General features: G+C 35.9%; 1 protein-coding gene and 1 long non-coding RNA gene across 2 annotated transcripts; both read right to left on the bottom strand.

Moving 5' to 3' along the window:
* Positions 1 to 5,419: 5,419 nt before the first annotated feature.
* Positions 5,420 to 12,804, bottom strand: LOC107595380 (collagen and calcium-binding EGF domain-containing protein 1-like). Its single transcript, XM_016285763.1, has 9 exons — positions 12,738 to 12,804; positions 11,443 to 11,577; positions 11,228 to 11,365; positions 9,252 to 9,373; positions 8,956 to 9,058; positions 8,407 to 8,519; positions 8,244 to 8,279; positions 8,049 to 8,084; positions 5,420 to 6,021 (listed from the first exon to the last, which is right to left on the bottom strand). The coding sequence occupies exons 1-9, from the start codon at positions 12,802 to 12,804 to the stop codon at positions 5,833 to 5,835; spliced, it is 939 nt and encodes a 312-aa protein (XP_016141249.1). The 3' UTR covers positions 5,420 to 5,832.
* A 535-nt stretch (positions 12,805 to 13,339) lies between these two features.
* LOC107595399 (uncharacterized) lies at positions 13,340 to 18,647 on the bottom strand. Its single transcript, XR_001610263.1, has 3 exons — positions 18,420 to 18,647; positions 16,891 to 16,971; positions 13,340 to 13,394 (listed from the first exon to the last, which is right to left on the bottom strand). It is a non-coding gene; the product is annotated as an uncharacterized lncRNA (long non-coding RNA).
* Between the last annotated feature and the right edge of the window lie 1,511 nt (positions 18,648 to 20,158).

The following is a 20,158-nucleotide window of genomic DNA, read 5'->3' as shown; positions in this document are numbered from 1 at the left end:
AAGCAACAATATTTTATGTAGAAACGTGTAAAACACCCTTCTGATTTTTTGTGTAAACATTAACTGTAAAAATAATTTCTCTGCTGACAGCAGCACATGAAAACATTCACATAAACAGCGTCTGACAAGAGTTACGATGGGAATTCAGATTCTATTGATGGGCTCTTGGGAACAAACTCCTGGCTGAATGTGCACATACCAGACAGCAGCAGCCAAACCTCAATGATGATTGTGTTCAAGTCGAGCACAGGCCTAAAAAAACAGGCCGAGAGACAGACAGACAGACAGACAGAGAGAGAGACAGTGGCGTGTTTGGCCCGAGGCCTGGCAGCACAGATTTAAGAATGAGCTAGCGTGTGAAGGCTGTGTGTCGCTGCAGACCACGCCCGCACCTGTCAGGTGTTTGCTGGCATCAAACACACCAAACTACTGTACAGATCTGTGTCGCATGTCTTCACGTTCACATGTGAGCATGCAAAACCCTGCCGTTTCACTAATGCACTTGCTTCTCAGCGGCCCTGGAAACTGCTAAATATTACACTGTCACTGTGAGAGTATGTGCTACTGATCACACACACACACACACACACATGCATGCACACACGTACGCGCACACACACACACCAACACACACACACACACACCCACATCAACACACACGCACACACAAATGAAATGTCCCGATTTAAGCCAAACAATACTCAGTTCTACAATAAAATGATGCAGCACCATTTCAAAACTAATCTGTGTGATCAATTTTTTGGTCAAGCTCAGACACATCAGCTATTAATTGTAAGACAATTGATTAATTTCACATGATCAGGCTGCGTCTCCCAAAAGCATCGTAAGCTTAAGTTGATCGGAACTCCATTGGTGACAATTAATGATGCTTTTGGGAAACGCAGCCCAGGATGATTATAGGGAGCTTAAGTTATTTTCAAGAAATTAATACTTTTATTCAGTGAGGATGCATTAAATTGCTCAAAAGTGACTGTAAAGTCATTTCTAATGTTACAAAAGATAAAATAAATGCTGTTCTTTTGAACTTTCTGTTCATCTGTGAATCCTGAAAAATAAAATGCATCACAGTTTCCACAAAAATATTGTGCAGCACGACTGTTTTCAACATTGATAATAATCAGAAATGTTTCTCGAGCAGCAGATCAGCATATTATACTGATTTCTGAAGATCACGTGACACTGAAGACTGGAGTAATGATGCTGAAAATACAGCTGCGCATCACAGAAATACATTACAGTTTAACAGAGATTCACATAGAAAACAGCTGTTTTAAATTGTAAAAATATTACACATTTTTTAATATATTTTTGATCAAATAAATGCAGCCTCGGTGAGCAGAATAGACTTCTTTCATGATCATCAAAAAATCTTTAAAAACATCTCAACAATGTCCCAAACTCAGCTCTGAGCTGCTTCACATTCATTTTATATCTCTAGACTCCGGTGACTCATTTGTGTCTATTTTTATTCCTCCTGAAGAATGTTAGAAGAAACATTTGACTGCTAAATTAAAAACAACTGAGATGGTCGTTAAGTCCAGTGACTGATGAAAGAGCAACACGCGTTTCCTCTGGGCTGAGCTATTAACACAATAGCAGATAAACACAGAAAGTCTCAAAAGCGCGGCTGAAGATCAGTCAGATCCACTCAAGAGTGTCCTTTACTCAAACTCACATCAGAAACCTCTCATAAATGTGCCTACAGCACTTACTAATCTCAATGTTCATTTCAACATTTACATTAACAATGATTAATAGGAGTATTGCTCATTGTTGGTTCATGTTAACTAATGCACTAACTAATCCAACTAAACGTGGTTATTCTGTGGTAAGATTTCCTGAAAATGAGGGTTGATAAAAACATCCACTTTCATTTCTGGATGGTTTGGTTGATTTTATACAGTGTAAAATCATCATCAAATATGTAAATCTGTCTCTGTTGAATAATAAAGTAATGTGATTTTGACATGCACCAGTGTTATAAAAGTTTATACTATTATAGTTTTTATTAATTTAGAATAAAATTAAAAATGTGATTTTTTAAAATATATTTTTGTTTTCATTTTAATTTGAGTAATTTTGTGTTTCATTGTGTTTTAAATATGATAGATGTTTAATATAGTTTTTATTACATTTTATTATTGTTAGTTTATATTTTTATTTTATTCATAGTTATTTCAGTTTTAGTTTTTTTAGTACATCAAATGAAAATGAGAATTGTTGCATTAATAACCGTTAAGTTTTATTGATATATCATTTTATTTTAGTTATTTATTTTAAGTAAAAAAAATGTTTTTATGGTTTTCATTTGATCTATTTTTAAAGTTATCTATGTTAACCCTGACATGCACATGGCAAAGCATGCAAATGTAGGCTAGTTAATAATTAAGTCCCTGGATCAGAAAAGGTTGACAAACCTTGTCACATAAGTATGTAAGTATAAAGAACAAATATTGTAATGCATATATTATTTAATAATTCAGAATGGATGACTTGTCAATGAAGAATTCTCTTTATGTCTTAAAGTTCCGTGTTGTGGTATCATGTTAAAGTTATATAAACCTGAACAATAGTTCAGCATCAGTGAAAGTATGCGGTCTGTCGACATCCATAAACTCTGGTGACCTCCTCACTGCCGCCTCTAGAGGAGCAGCACATCACTGCAGCACACACACACACACACACACACACACACACACACACAGGAAGTCGTGGCCTAATGGTTAGAGAGTCGGACTCATAACCCAAAGGTTGTGGGTTCGAGTCTCGTACCGGCAGGGATTGTAGGTGGGGGGAGTGAATGTACAGAATGTACAACAACTCTCTCCCACCTTCAATACCACGACTGCTCCCCGGACGCCGCAGTATAAATGGCTCCCCACTGCTCCGGGTGTGTGTTCACGGTGTGTGTGTGTGTGTGTGTGTGTGTGTGTGTTGGTTCACGGTCACTCACTCACTCTCACAAAACTTAAACAATACTTAATAATAAAACTTAACAATAAACTCTGGTGACCTCCTCACTGGCGCCTCTAGAGGAGCAGCTGCAGTCACTGCAACACACTCTCTCTCTCTCACACACACACACACACACACACTCTTTCACACACACTGACTGTAGGGCCGATGATGATGGGAGAGATCTGCTTAAACACATGCTGACAGATCTGTGTGGTTGTTTTGATTAACAAAATCAAAAAGAGATGTATACAAATATATATTTGTATACATCTCTTATATATAAATAAGAGATGATAAGTATATATACACTCATATATATATATATATATATATATATATATATATATATATATATATATATATATATAGTAGGCTAGCTGATTTAGTGGATATATTTAATGAAATGTATTATAAAACGCATATGTTTATTTATGATTATTTCATGTTTTAACCAGTAGTAAAATGGACATATATATATATATATATATATATATATATATATACACACACACACGTTTCAAAATGAAAAGAACCTATTCATTGCCAGTGAAATTACTGAACTTACCCATAGGAGCCTGATAAAGAAAGATCATTTTAGAAGAAATATATTTATTTATTCATTTATATAAAGGTGTTTTTAAATCTCTGCTTGTCACTAATTACACTCATTTTAAACTGGAAGAAGAGTGCGTTCAAATCTCAAGATTCATGAGAAAGTTACTCTCCTATACAGTAAAAGCAAAAGCCAATAAACAAACCAAAAAAAAGACTGATGGGAAATTAATTTGAGACTCATTTGTGAAACTTGCTTTAGAATAATATCTGTGTAGAGATGTTCATCTGGTAGCAGAGCACAATGAACTGAACTCTTCAGTAGTTTTCAGTGTCTGGTGACGGTCAGCTGTAGTTGAGCTCTACCTGCAGGATCAAACACAGCATTACAGCTCAATGATGGACATCAACAGCAGAAGCTCAAAAGCTCCACTCAAATAAGCTCATCATTATGGAAGTCCGTTTCCGCCACGGAATAAAAAAAGATAATTGCGACTTTTTAACTCACAATTCGGACTTTTTTTCTCACAATTGCGAGTTTACATCTTGCAATTCTTTTCCTCAGAATTGTGAGCTATAAGCTCGAAATTGTGAGAAATGAAGTCAGTACTGTGTGATATAATCTCGCAATTGCGAGTTAAGTCAGATTTATGAGATTTAAACTCTGCAATTGTGAGAACATATCAGTTTTTTTCCCTTCGCAGTTACCTTTTTTATTTTTTATTCAGTGGCCGAAACAGGCTTACATACATAATTGCTTGAGACCAATAAGAAAGCTAAATTAACTTTCTGATTAAATGAAAATCTGTTTTTATTACAGCATGTTGAGCTAAAATGCATTCGAATTCATCTGAATGACTGAACCCTATTAGACTTCTATTTCTATATTCAGATGTGCATCTCAGTGATACCAGAACTAGTGTATAAAAAAAAATAACTGCAACTTTTTATCTCACAAACTTTTATCTTGCAATTCTGAGTTTGTAGCCCACTTTATATCTTTGGTTACACTTTATTTCGATAGTCCACTTTAGACATTCTACTAACTATAAGTAACTTTGTAACTACATGTCAACTACATGTCAACTAATTCTCATTAATCTGCAACTACATGTCTACTAACTCTCAGAGTAGACTGTTAGGGTAGGTTTAGGGTTAGTAGAATTTGACAAAGAAAGTGTTAGAAGATGTTAAGCAGACAGTCTACTAATACTCTACTAACTGCTAGTTGACATGTAGTTGCAAAGTTACTTACGGTTAATAGAATGTCTAAAGTGGACTATCAAAATAAAGTGTTACCATATCTTTATCTTCTAACATTTTTCTCACAATTCTCTGAAAACCTTTATTTCAATTCTGAGGGGGAAAAAAAATCTGAATTGTGAGATACAAACGCAGAATTGAAAGATAAACTCAATTTGTCAGATATACACTCACAATTCTAAAAAGTCACAATTACCTTTTTGTTTTTTTTGTTCTGTAGTGGAAAAAAACTGAATTGTGCAAAGTAAAATCTTGCAATAGAATTGTGAGATACAAACGCAGAATTGAAAGATAAACTCAATTTGTCAGATATACACTCACAATTCTAAAAAGTCACAATTACCTTTTTGTTTTTTTTTGTTCTGTAGTGGAAAAAAACTGAATTGTGCAAAGTAAAATCTTGCAATTCTGGGTTTACACATCACAGTTATGACTTTTTTCTAGAATCGCAAGAAACAAAGTCTGAATTGTGAGATTAAAAATGTGCAAGTAAATTAGTAAATTTGCAAGTAAATTGTTTTTTTTAAATTCCATGGTGAAAACAGACTTCCATAGTTTATTGAATATTAAAAATAAAGAAAAACACTTGACTTTTTAATTGAGTTTTGAGTAAAACTGTCTGAACTTCTATCAGTCTGATGAAATAATGAGTCAGGAGAGAGAAATGAATAATCACAGCTGTTATTTCTTTTGGTTCATTCGTCACACAGATAATAGAAAGTCAAGTTGAGCGCTTTGCATTGTGGGATACAGCATCTGATGTTCTATACAGAGTGTGCACTGCTAAAAGAGGAGTATTAAAATCTCTACTCCGTTCCAGTTCATTCTCAGACACACGTTTGTCTTCCAAGCATCATCTTGAGTCTTCTCGTCCCACTGATCAAGTGACCTCAGGTAAAGCATTTATTATGCATGTCATTTGAACTGATGATTTTATAATGTATGTGCTCCTCATCTGAAGCAGCCACTGCTGGACTCTACCTGCTCAGATTCGTCTGTTTTGGGTTGATGCAGCGTGACGCAGCAGTTATTCCAGCATCATGTGTTCGGGATCAGCTCTCCCTCTCCTGACGCCCACTCCTCAAGCTCCGCCTCTCCACTGGAGAGAAGGGGTGTGTCCTCCGAAAGGCCACGCCTCTTCCCAAACACTCGCTGCTGCAGCTCGATGATGTCATGACGGATATCTGCCATCATCAGTAACAGGAAGTCAAACGACCCTGGAGGCCCCTGACGAGAGAGAGAGAGAGAGCATTTACCAATGCTCTCTGTAAATAATTACCTTGTATTTGCTATTGTTTTTTTTTTCTTCTTTTTTTTTGTTATATGTGATAATATATGTAGTTTTTTTTTGTTTGTTTGTTGTTTGTTTGTACTATCTATATGCCTGTACAACTTGTTCGCTGTTTATTGCTTTGGCAACATTGTGCTGTTAATAAAGCTCATTTGAATTGAATTAAATTGAGAGGAATTGAGAGAGAGAGAGAGAGAGAGAGAGAGAGAGAGAGAGAGAGAGAGGGAGACCAAGGAAAGGGATGAAAGATTCCTTTCCCTCTTTGAAATTCTGGCAAAAAAATAATTAAGATAAAGCATCTTCTGATCATTTGCACATTTGGGTTTGTGTAATAAGAAACATTTTCAAATATAATTAAATTGAATATATATGCGTACAGTACTGTGCAAAAATCATAAGGCACAACCAGCTTTGTTGATTTAGCAATGCTTTAATGTCCATATTTTGCTCTCTTTATTAAGATAAAAACAGAAAATCAAGTAAATATGAACACAAATAAAAAGAAACTAATCTGTACAAAATGGTTTCTTCAGGCACAACATCAGTAAGAAAGTCATCAGTAAGAAAGTCTTGTTCATCAAACAAGAACAAACAGTGATGCTGCAGGAGGCTGTGACACCCAGAGCTCAAGGGAGAGGCTAGAGGAGATGGAGCTTAACCCCGCTGAACACGACCCACGGCTGGAACAGTCTGTCAATCAGATCAGAAACAGCCTCTCCCTACAAGAGGTAGAGCTCAGGGAACTATCACTCTCCCATGCAATATCCAGCGAACGCCTACAACACCTGGACAATAAAATCAGTCACCTCACACGAGACTTTGAAACTAGTGTTGAGGAGCTAAAAAGAGAGATATGCAAACTGCAGCAAGATAGAGAGACCATGAATAAAGAACTGGAAACAGTCAGGCAGGAGCTGCTGCTTAGAGATGGAGAAATACAAAGCCTGAGAGAACAGACAGAGAGCCTCAGCTGTATCTGTCAGCAGCGGCCCAGCTCTCCCACCACCCAGACAGCAGCAGCACCCGAGAGCGAGAGAGAGAGACAGAGAGAGAGAGAGCGAGAGCGAGAGCGAGAGAGAGCGAGACAGAGAGAGAGCGAGAGAGAGAGAGAGAGAGAGACAGAGACCTAACCGGCACACAACAAATAACGCATGCAGGGCAGAATTAGGCAAATCTTTAGAACCGCATTTGCTGAAGCAAATCTTAGTTTTTGTACAGCAGCAACAACAACAGCAACAGTTCAGCTTTGATTCTTTGTGTGAAAGAAATGCTGAATCAGATACGCATTGAAGTATATACGGCAGAGTAGTTATAGTTAACTAAAACACATTTTTGTTAAAAAATAAAATAAAATAAACCACATAAAATAAATGTGAAAACTGAAATAAAATATAAAAAAGCTTGACATTTTGTATCTAATTTGATTTAATTTACTCAAAAAATGTAGCTGGCAAAGAAACATTTCTCGTTTTAATTCAGTTTGACTTTATTTAATAATTAAAAAAAACACTATAGACTATTTATTTTATATATATATATATATACAGTATATATAAACTAAGTAGCTCAGTGATACTGAAATAACACTCTAGTATAATCTTCTATAAGTACTATTTTAAAACAATCTCTTATCTATTAATATACTTTAATGTGAGATCTTCACATTTAAATACTTTAAAGAAAATGTATTTAAATTTTAAGACTTTTTTTATACAGGCTATATATATAAAAATGTCAATACTTATCTTAAAAAGTGTAAAGTTTAGAAAAATATATAATAATACGTAAATAAAGAGAGAGAGGGAGTGAAATTAACCACAAATGAAAGTTTGAATGCAGTGAAGTGGTTTAGTTCAGCTGAGTTAAGTGCAGAAGCTCAATATTTATGTTAAGAACAAACTCTGAGCAGACTGACTGAAGATGAACACAGAGCGTTTAATCGGTGAAGTGAGGAGGAACTTACTGGAGATCCTCTGGGTCCAGGATAACCTCCGTCACCCTGCAGAGAAACATTCACAAACTCTTATATCACTATTCATCCGATTCATATCATTTACAGCAAGCACAGCATTCAGTTTGTGTACTACATTCATAAATAACATTAACTGACAGCATAAAGCAATGTTGTGTTCATCTACATAAAGCAAGACAAACGTGCCTTCTGTCCGTCTTTCCCAGGCGCTCCTGGCAGTCCCTGGACAAACATATGAAAAGTAATGATTATGAAATGAGAAATGATTCTCATCCAGAGTTAAACAGTGAGAATATGAATCATTTGTGGAGTGTTTTCTCAGTGTCAGTGGTCAGTAAATCAGATTTACCACCGGTCCCCGTCTGCCCGTCTTTATGTGCTGAAGATCCGGCTGTGGCCCCATTGGACCCATGTCTCCTCTGGGCCCCTGGGGCCCCGCTGGCCCTCGCTCACCCGGGTCACCTGAAACACAACAGATATCAAGGGAGACACTTCAGTCTCAAGTTTGGACATTCTTCTGGCTTAGCTCACTGTTTTTTTTACAGTGTTATGTGAAATATTGATTTAATACGACAATAGAAGAGCGAGCTGTATTGAAATATTCACAGTATATTAACAATTACTTTCTTGCTGATACCAAATGTAGTGAAATCTCCAATATTGCAGAGATATTAATTTTTCCAAACTCGGTTCATTTCAATGCCTCCTTGTCTCACAATTGGCAACTACGAGAATATTAAGAGAGTAGAAGATGTGCCGATACAGATGAGTCCGATTCAGTTCAGTGAATCAGTTCAAGCAGAATGACGGATGTGCATTTACAAGCTCTGAAAGGGTTAAAGTGGTTCATCCAGAGTCTGGTGTGTGTGTGTGTTTGTTTGTGTGTGTGTGTGTTTACCTGGTAGACCAGGAGGTCCTGGTGGTCCAGAGCTGGTGTGACTCTCAGGATTTTTCCCGTGAGCCGGTTTGTGGCTGTTATTATCCAGACTGGGAGACGAACCCTGAACACACACACATACAGATCACACAGATGATTGTTTGTGTGTGTGTGTGAGAGTGTGTGTTACCTGTGTGTATATGCGTGCGTGTGTGAGTGAGTGAGTGTGTGTGCTACTTGTGTGTGTGTGCGTGAGTTACTTGTGTGTGTGTGTTAGTTACATGTGTGTGTTACTTGTGTGTGTGTGTGTGTGCTACCTGTGTGTGTTCCAGCAGGTGTCTAATCTGCAGTAAGCTGCTCCTCATGTTGATGAAGTCCTGACAGCTGAGAGAACACCATCCAGAGCTCATCTGAGTCTCAGACTTACTGGAGGAGCTCACTGCCACACACACACACACACACACACACACACACACACACACACACACACACACACACACACACACACACACACACACACACACACACACACACACACACACACGGCTCATTATCACACAGTACACATGCAGAACACACAGATTTAACATGGGCTGAAGTATAAGAATTGGCTATTGAAATACCCACATTTGCTGACCATCAGTCTCTAACCACTAATACAGTATTCTCACAGTGTCTATGATGTTTACGGTCCAGTGGCTTCATTTATACAGACGTCTACATGATCCTAAATCACTGTACACCTGTTTCAAAAATATTCCTATGAACAATTTATTAAATGCCTGTATGCATAAATATGTTCCTAAATGCATTCCTCACTATTAATTGCAATTCCTCTTCTTTAATCATTATCATTCTTTAAAAGTGGTAAAAAGTTTGGGACTGTTAGAATTTTTTTAATTTAATATCTTAATGATGTTTTTACATTTCTCATGTTCAAATCTTTGATCAAAATTATTTGATTGAAAATACAGTAAAACATTAATATTGGGAAATAGTATTTTTTATTTAAAATAGTTTTCTATTTTAATGTATCTTAAAATTGAATTTATTTGTGTTACGCACATACACAAGAATTCAAGTTATGAATAATTCATTGAATGAATAAAAGATGTAAATATAAAAGTTAAAATGGTGCTAATTTGTGCATTTAATAATATTTAAGCATCTTGTGAATTGTAGTTTTTCAATGCAGGATTATTTTAATTACTGCTGTATGATTGCAAATAGTCTGTATGCATACATTCAGTTTCTGTACACAAAAAAATTCTGATCCCACTTTTGATGTAGAATAAAATCTATGGAATTCAGGATGAAGTCTGGTTATATGCATGTGTTATAATGGAGGCCTTTAAGCTGTAATTTCAATAAAATCTAAATTATTATTATTTTTTTAATTACTGAAATGTTCAGCTACACTGAAATAGCACTGGACCCGTATTCACAAAACATCTTAAAGCTGTAAGTAGCTCATAACTCGCAGATTTAGGAGAAAATCTAAAAAATAATGGATGTGTCAATCTTAAATTTAGGACTGCTAAATGTTTGCTCTAAGAGTATTTCACAAAGCGTTTTAGCTCTAAAACTAGCTCCTAAATCTGTGAAAGGTCAGCAGTAGTGAAGAGGAGTCCTAAGTCACTAATTATCCTAAACTCTGCCTCAGAACGTAAACATTTTAGAAAGATTTGACGATAATGAGTTTCCAAATCCAGATTTTCCTTTGATTATATCCTTGTTCTCATTAAGCAGCTGAGCAAGAAGTAACAGCTGTTCTTGCGTCCAGTTTGGTTTTCTTTTACGTTTGCATGTTTTACTATCAGCCAGGATTATTCTACTCTGTTAATTAAAACGCTGTTTATATGCATATCCACTAATTGTTTTTGAGAAGCACACATATAAGAGGCTGACAATTAGCTGAACATATACTTGTTTAATTAGTGACACTAAGTTTGCATTTTTAAATCTTTATTTGATTATGGCAACATAATATCGCGTTCTACAATATTTCCATGAATAAATCTCTGACAGATACTATCAGCCAATCACTGTGTGCATAGTTAATGAGCACGCTGACATCATCCATAGGTAAACCCCGCCCCCTTATTCTGAGCTTAACACTTCTCTCTATTCTTCAGTACAAGTTTATCTCAGCACCTTTGTGAACAGGTTTTAAGAGAAAACTCTTAGCTAAAAACTTTTACTGCCATTTAGGAGAACTCTTGGTGGTAAGAATGATTTCTGAGAGTGAGTCTCACACACACACACACACACACACACACACACACAGACTCACGGTTGTGTTCAGGAGCGCAGGAGCGCTGATCTGGAGTCAGTGTGAACCCAGCGTTACAGCGGCAGCGGAAACTTCCCAGAGTGTTTTCACACACGTGTTCACAAGTGCTGCTGTTCGATTCCTCACACTCATCCACATCTGCACCACAGACAGACAGACAGAGATAATGACTGTGTGTTTGAGAGCAGCACATGACAAGCGTTTGAGCCACTGACCGATGCAGTACGGCTGCAGGTGCTGCCGGTGTCGCTCTCGGTCGAAGCGATAACCCTCGAAACACGTGCACAACACACGACCGAAGTTATCAGTGCACTGCTGCTCACAGAGAGACCCGCCGCACACGTCCAGACCTGAACACACACCGCCAGCTTTCAGTTCATATATGTGACCCCGGAGCACAAAACCAGTCTTAAGGGTCAATTTTACAAAATTGAGATTTCTACATCATCTGAAAGCTGAATAAATAATCTTTCCATTGATGTATGGTTTGTTAGGATCGGACAATATTAGAAAATCTGGAATCTGAGGGTGCAAAAAAAACTAATAAATGAGAAAATCATCTTTAAAGTTAAACAGATGAAGTTCTTAGCAATGCATATTACTAATCAAACATTAAGTTTTGATCTATTTACGGTAGGACATTTACTAAATATCTTCAAGGAACATGATCTTAATATCCTAATGATTTTTGGCATAAAAGAGAAATGTATAATTGTGACCCATACAATGTATTGTTGGCTATTGCTACAAATATCCCCCAGCGACTTAACACTGCTTTTGTGCTGCAGGGACACACGTGTGTTCATGTACAGCTAACAGTTAACAAATCACATTTAGCACACACATATATGTTACATATACATTTAAAATTTGTTTCAGGAGAACAGACCAAAAATAATGATGATACCGTTTTCTGTATAGTGCATAAATACAATATGCTGATTTGCTGCTCAAGAAACATTTCTGATTATTATCAATGCTGAAAATAGTTGTGCTGCACAATATTTTTGTGGAAACTGTGATGCATTTTGTTTTTCAGGATTCACAGATGAACAGAAAGTTCAAAAGAACAGCATTTATTTGAAATGGAAATCTTTTGCTACACTAGAAATGTCTTCACTGTCACTTCAGCTGAATGCATCCTTGATGAATAAACTAAATGTTCTCTTTTTCAGTCTTACATCAGCTTTTGAATACTAGTATATCATGGTTTTTATATCCTTGAGCAGCAGATCAGCATATTATACTGATTTCTGAAGATCATGTGACACTGAAGACTGGAGTAATGATGCTGAAAATACAGCTGCGCATCACAGAAATACATTACAGTTTAACAGATATTCACACGGAAAACAGTTACTTTAAATTTAAATAATATTTCAACATTTTTTATTGCATTTTTGGATCAAATAAATGCAGCCTTGGTGAGCAGAAGAGACTTTGAAAAACATGCATTTGAAATACTCATGCAAAAAAAAAAAACAATATGAGAATTGAAAGGTTTACCTACTTTCTGGCACACACTGACCCATCACAAACCTGAAGCCTTCACAGCACTTCCTCCTGCAGACACACATCAATTATCTCTTAACTAAGAGAACGCATAGAAAACGGTCATGAAAAACTAAACAAGTGCCCCTAAGGCAACACATTATTGAAAGGAAATTGAAAATGTACAATAAATTATGTTATGTAAATTCTGCATTCCTATCAAAAATAATGGTTTGTCTAACATGTCTGTTCAGTCTGGTCTTAAAGCAGCTCTCTAGCTCTTCTCAAACTGCTGAGCATCATTCTGTCTGAAAACACATCTGGGTTCAATCTCACATCAGGATTCAGGAGATTCACAGGCCAGCATATCTCTAAACGAAGCCTGAAAATAAGAGTGGCATTCATCGTCATCATCTGATTCACCTCACAGACTGAGACACAACATGAGACGATCAGGAAAGACAAATAGGTAATAAACACAAACTCGCTAGATGTCAATTGGGACAGAAACAGCAGAGTGTTTGAATGCGAGTTACGGCTTGTTTGTATTTTTATAATTAAATGCCATGACAGAAACCAAGACTACTTTCATGTCAAGATACTGGTTAAAATGTATTACCTACTTTCTGGCGCACACTGACCCATCACAAACCTGAAGCCTTCACAGCACTTCCTCCTGCAGACACACATCACTTATCTCTTAACTAAGAGAACGCATAGAAAACGGTCATGAAAAACTAAACAAGTGCCCCTAAGGCAACACATTATTGAAAGGAAATTGAAAATGTACAATAAATTATGTTATGTAAATTCTGCATTCCTATCAAAAATAATGGTTTGTCCAACATGTCTGTTCAGTCTGGTCTTAAAGCAGCTCTCTAGCTCTTCTCAAACTGCTGAGCATCATTCTGTCTGAAAACACATCTGGGTTCAATCTCACATCAGGATTCGGGAGATTCACAGGCCAGCATATCTCTAAACGAAGCCTGAAAATAAGAGTGGCATTCATCGTCATCATCTGATTCACCTCACAGACTGAGACACAACATGAGACGATCAGGAAAGACAAATAGGTAATAAACACAAACTCGCTAGATGTCAATTGGGACAGAAACAGCAGAGTGTTTGAATGCGAGTTACGGCTTGTTTGTATTTTTATAATTAAATGCCATGACAGAAACCAAGACTACTTTCATGTCAAGATACTGGTTAAAATGTAGCATATCATGAACAGAAAAAAAACAGTAATAAAAAAAATTAAAAAAAAATAGAAAAAAGTTTGTTTTCTTTTAACAAACATAATTCTAAAATAAAATCTGATCTCACTACTTTATTTGCATGACAAGAAACAGGTTAAAATATAGCAAAATATGAACAGAAAAAATTAATAAATGGTAATAAATAGAAAATGAAAAATAACAATAAATAGACAAACAAATAAATAAAATGCAGTTGTTAAAAATATAAATATTACATAAAAAACGCACAAAATGTTTTTTTTTAAAAGTTTATCATTGACAAAATAAATAAATAAATAAGTCTGCCCCCAGTACTTCACTGCTTTTCATATGAATTGATCTGTGACATGATGAAAGTGTGTGTCGGCGGTCTGAGTGTTTATTTTCTCAACACTCGTCCAGAAGTCAGACGATCTTTCCTCTCTTCATCATGTTCTCTCTCTCCTGTCACCATCATCATCCTCTGTTGTGTTTCTGATTTCACACACTTCATCTCTCCATTCTCAACTCGTACAGTGGTTTATGATGTTCACATACAACTACAACACCGTCTTCATCAGAGCAATTTCACTGCTTCAGACCAACACAAAGCACTGTAATAAAGCACACACTTCTAGACGTTTGTGTCATGACCATGTCAGATCGGTTCCTGTGACCCTTGACCTACTGACCTCTGCTGCTCCTTAAGAATCTGACCTCTCTCAACACACACACGCGCACACATATGCATGAACACACACACACACACACGCACGCACACAAACACACAGACACACACACATATGCACGCACGCACACAAACACACATGCACACACACACTCACACACACGCGCGCGCACGCACGCACACACACACACATTCTTCATTTGCACAGAACACCACACATGGCTCAATCAGATCTCACTCTGGCTCTCTAGTTATATTCTAACCTTATTTCTAATATATAGAAATGAAATTGAAGTCACAATATGGCTTACTCCAATTATCATATCTCACATCAAATGTGCCGCATGTTTCAGAGTAAAGTGTGGCACTGTGTTCATTTACGTGCTCATGATCTGGTGTTTTTATTTTTACATTAGAAATATAAACATGTAGAAGCAGAAGATATCGGTGGTTTTACACCAAAACAAAAGATCAGTGATTTAACATTTGAAATTAAGAAAATAGGACATTAATTTTAGCATTGTTTTTTACAGCTGTACTGTAAAATAAAATGATTATTATATTGTTTTTCCCAAATAACCTTGGTTTCACTGTAAAATTAAAAAACAACTTTTTATCTTACAGTGAAACAGTCTTATAGTAATATTTCTTATTTTGTGATTAAAAAAAAAAAATTAATATGTAATTTTATATAATGGATAATATATCATTTAAATAAAATATTTAATTTATAATTACAATTATTTTATTTTATTATTTAAAGAAAAAAAATCTAAATTGTCAGATAAAAAGTCGTAATCAACTTTATTTTTTCATCCTAACAAGCTTTCATAAAAATAAATCAACTTGTTTTCCTTTTGAATTAAGTTCACATTTTTCTGACTCCACTGACATATTAGTTCTTGTTTTAGGCATAAACATGCTTAATTTTGATTAACTTCTCAGAAAACAAATATCTTTCTGTCATTCTGCATCTCCAATAAATGTGTCTTGATTAAAACAAAAATATATTGTTTTGTACAGGAAAACAAAACAAAATACAAGGAAGAACATCAGTTTTTATAGCGCATAAACAGGCCACATGGGAATTCTACACATAATAAATGTGTAAAAATTAATTATGACAGATTATGACACATCTGAACTCTAAGTTGTACGTCCATGTGTGGTGTTAATTAAAAATATCATAATTTCTGCGCTCCAGTTTAAGTTGCAGACAGATTGTACAAATTGTAAAATCAGCTTTATATGCTGTATATCATGCACTGCACAAAGCTCAATGTCCGTATCTGCTGTACTTCCATACTACTCTCACCACAAAAACTCACATTCCTGAGTGTTTTTGTTTTGCTTTGCAGTTAAAATATCTCAAAATGCTTTGAGAAAAGACACTGGGACTCATAGACTGTTTCAGGAATATAACTCGATTTCATCGTACTGTCAGGTTTTGTCTTTAACTCGTCTCAAACTTAAACAAGTGAAATAATCAGAATATGAATATACTTATATTCAAGACACAATCTATGAAAACAAGTCTCAATGCAGTGCTGATGATACAAAAATGTAAAAACTACACTTTCAACTTATGGAGCCACTATAAGAGGAAAAACTGTATTTCAGCTGTATTTCTCACAAATAAAAGTTGTGTTTTATTGCAAAAGTACTCTAAGTTTTTAGAGGGTACACAAAAGTTATTAGAGTGAATGCAAAAGCATGGAAATATCATTTTTCCATCACTATGTGGCTTTGGGGTTCCATATAAACTGGTTTCACACTCAGAAATTCTACAGTCAATTCTATCATCAGTGTAAATGTATCAACACTGATAGGATTCTCAGAAACGTCTCTTTAATTTCTCTGTGCCTGAGAACTCACATGATGAAGGTCACATGACTCTCCTGCCTCTGATCATTAATGAAGCCAAACACACCTACTGTAATCACGTCACAGACGGATGACCAACGTTCCCACGCTCGGCTAAACAAATCCCATGAACTGGAAAACTGCTGAGATTCCCAAATCACATTCACTACAAACATGAAACACTATTTTCTCTCCTCAAGTCAAGTCACATTTATTTCAAGTCCCACTTTTATTAATTTTTTTACAAAGCAGCTTTACAGCAATAAACAGGAAAATAAAAGTGTTATTGTTGCAAAGTTCATCAATTATGAAATGACTCAGCTCAGCTCTACAGACGACATTAAAGTCATTAAACAGTTTTAAGTGAAGCTTGAACACTGAATGAGTTAGATTTAGGGATGTACCTGAGACAGCGACCTCTCTGACCTCCAGCTCTCGTACACGGATACTCCACGGTCAGGATCTTATTCTCTGGACAATCCTCACTGACAAAGACAGACACAGATGTTATACAGAAAATAGAGAGAAATAATGGAGAAATAACTTAAAGGAATCGTTCACCCAAAAATTTAAATGTGCTGGAAATGCACTCACTCTCAGGCAATCCGAGATCAGGATGAGTTTGTTCCTTCATCAGGTTTGTAGAAATGTAGCACTGCATCAGTGTCTCAGCAATGGATGCTCTGCAGTGAATGGGTGCCGTCAGAATGAGAGTCCAAACAGCTGATAAAAACATCACAATAATCCACAGCACTCCAGTCCATCAGTTAACATCTGGAGAAGACAAAAGCTGAAACACATCCAGCATTAAGACGCTTTTAACTACGTTTTAAATACTAAATATTAGTCCATAATCCATAATAACTCTTCCTCCAGTGAGTCAGTGTTCTGGTGTGAATCAGGAGAGAAATCTGCACAGATCAAGCAGCGTTTAAACAGCTCTAAACACATATGTGGCTGGATTTTGATGTGAGAGACAACAGCAGATGCACTTTTTCACTGGAGGAAGCGTTATTATGGATTATGGACTAATATTTAGTATTTAAAAGGTAGTTAAAAGCGTCTTAATGCTGGATGTGTTTCAGCTTTTGTCTTCTCCAGATGTTAACTGATGGACTGGAGTGCTGTGGATTATTGTGATGTTTTTATCATCTGCTTGGACTCTCATTCTGACGGCACCCATTCACTGCAGAGCATCCATTGCTGAGACACTGATGCACTGCTACATTTCTACAAACCTGATGAAGAAACAAACTCATTCTAATCTCAGATGGCCTCTCAGAGGGTGAATGCATTTTCAACGATTTTTATTTTTGAGTAAAGCACCCCTTTAAGAAATATTAAATGCAAAAAACTTAATATTTGTAGTGGTATGACCATGACACAGAAAATCAGGATATCACATGAGACATTTAGAAAAGAGTCACAAGAGCTGCTTATGCATTACAGACAGGAAAACTTTCACAAGTGTCAGGGTGTTAGCATTAAATCCATCAAAGCATTTTTGAGAGTATTAATGTCTCTCATAATAAAATTAATTCGAACTTGAGATTCGAGTCATTTCGCTTTAATCAACTTGGATCAGTAAAAAAGTAACACTTTCAATAAGGTTGCATTTGTTAACATCAGTTACATTACAGTGCACTTATTAATCTTAGTTAATTTCTGAATTTACTATACATTTTAAAAATCAAAAGTTGCATCTGTTAAATATTAGTTAAACAACGAACAACTGTCGCCTGTTTTGATTAACTAAGATTAACAAAGTTTAAAAAAATGCTGTAAAAATAATGCGTTCATATTTATTTGATGTTAGTTAATGCATTAACTAATGTTAAGAAGCGAGCCTTTATTGTAAAGCGTTAGCAGTAAACCAGCAGCTGATCTGAGAGCAGAGGAACCTCAGAAGAGACGCAGATGCACAAACACTCACGCGTCAGACGCGTCAGACGCGTTCCAGCAGCACGTCCACAGAAACACGCACAGGACGCCAAGCGGTGCGCGCAGGAGACGCGTCATTTCACTCCGGATTCACAACTATCTCTCACAAGAGTGCAAGACTGAATTCAATTTAAAAATGTCAAATTCAGTCCGTCATCATCTCACATGTTCAGTCCAGCGCAGCCACAGCTGTGCGCATCTCGACAGATGAAGCTCCTCCTCTTCCTCACACCTCAACACTGTTTTAGGTTCATTAATAATTCAGTAGGTTTTTTTTTGTGTTTTTTTTTTTTTTACATGAAAAGTCTATTAAAAAAGCTATAACAGTTCTAAAAAGCAATATGAAGTTTCACGGCAATTTTTCTTTCACAAAGTCACTTTTAACGTTCTCAAGAATCACGAACAACACTTCTATGGTATAAAATCTAAAACTGTTCCAGTCAATATCACTTCTTCAACCAGCCTACTTCTAATTCAAATAAGAAGAAATATTGGACAGACTGTGGAAAAAATGCATTTGTGATTTTTTTAATGTACAGAAATGTGTAACTTGTATCCTGATAATACAAAAGCATGCACTAACAATAAATAAATAAATAATATATTATATATATATATAACTATATATATATTTCTAGTTTTGCTTTACTGTAAAATCAAAACATGCAGCTGTTACTGTCATGAGTTATTTCTATCTGGTCCTTAAAGTGGCCAATCAATCTTAGGTTTGTTCATTCTTGCAATATATATATATATATATATATATTTTTTTTTTTACTTAATTAAAATCAGTTAAATGACTATTATTTCAATTGCACTAATTATTGGTGATAAGTAAATCAGCTATCATCACATCTTCTCTTGTAACGTCTGTTACTGAAATATTTTTTTTAAAGGAATTAAAATCCTTGACTTGAATTAATTTTCAAGATAAAATTTCAAACAAGTTTGATTAAACATCAACAATATGATTATTTTTTTATTATGATTGTGGTCTGGATGGATAACAGACCCTGTCTTAAAATATCGAAGGTTTTACCCTGCAGCTTTTTAATGAAATGTATAGAGATTCATCAGAAATGTTGTCAGGACTATATTTCTATATTTACCAGTGCTAGTGGCTGAGGGTTTCTTTTCAGAGATGCTTGTTTGCAGGTGGTTTTGATTATATTCCTCTGTAAGTTTGAGTGAAGAGCACTTGTGATGTCGTCAGATGTGAGTTTAGAGAGAAGCATGTTATTGTCCTGCTGAACAATGAGCTTAAACATCTCCTGATGGCCGTCTGGCTTCAGCTCAATGAAAACACATGCTTCTGCTCATGACACATGAAGCTTTCTGAGAGAAACCAGCAATGCCAACCAAACCAAACCTCACAAACACCCACACCAAACTCACTCATTCCCACCGGTATAACGTTATTCAGAAAATACATTATTGAGCAGCCACAGAGAGTCATTCACAGAGAGAGGTGCATTACAGCAGACCGCACAAACCCATCTGAAGCGTTCCCACGTTCCCCGTCTGAAGAGTTTCTTCTGTTTATCAGCAGCACGATGACGGATGAGATTCCCACTGAAGCCAGAACAACAGACTGACATAATCATTACTGGAAAACACTCTATTTATAAATCATATGACAAATTTGGACATGATTTTTATGATTGCTTTAACTCTATATTGTTATGCATTCTTGTTATCAAGAAGTTTTGGAAAAGAACATCTGAAGATGAG

The sequence above is a fragment of the Sinocyclocheilus grahami genome, unplaced genomic scaffold, assembly GCF_001515645.1.
Source record: "Sinocyclocheilus grahami isolate Dianchi unplaced genomic scaffold, SAMN03320097.WGS_v1.1 scaffold201.1, whole genome shotgun sequence".
Lineage (NCBI taxonomy): Eukaryota > Metazoa > Chordata > Actinopteri > Cypriniformes > Cyprinidae > Sinocyclocheilus > Sinocyclocheilus grahami.
Note: the sequence above shows the minus strand (reverse complement) of the source record. Positions and strands in the feature narration are given on the sequence as shown.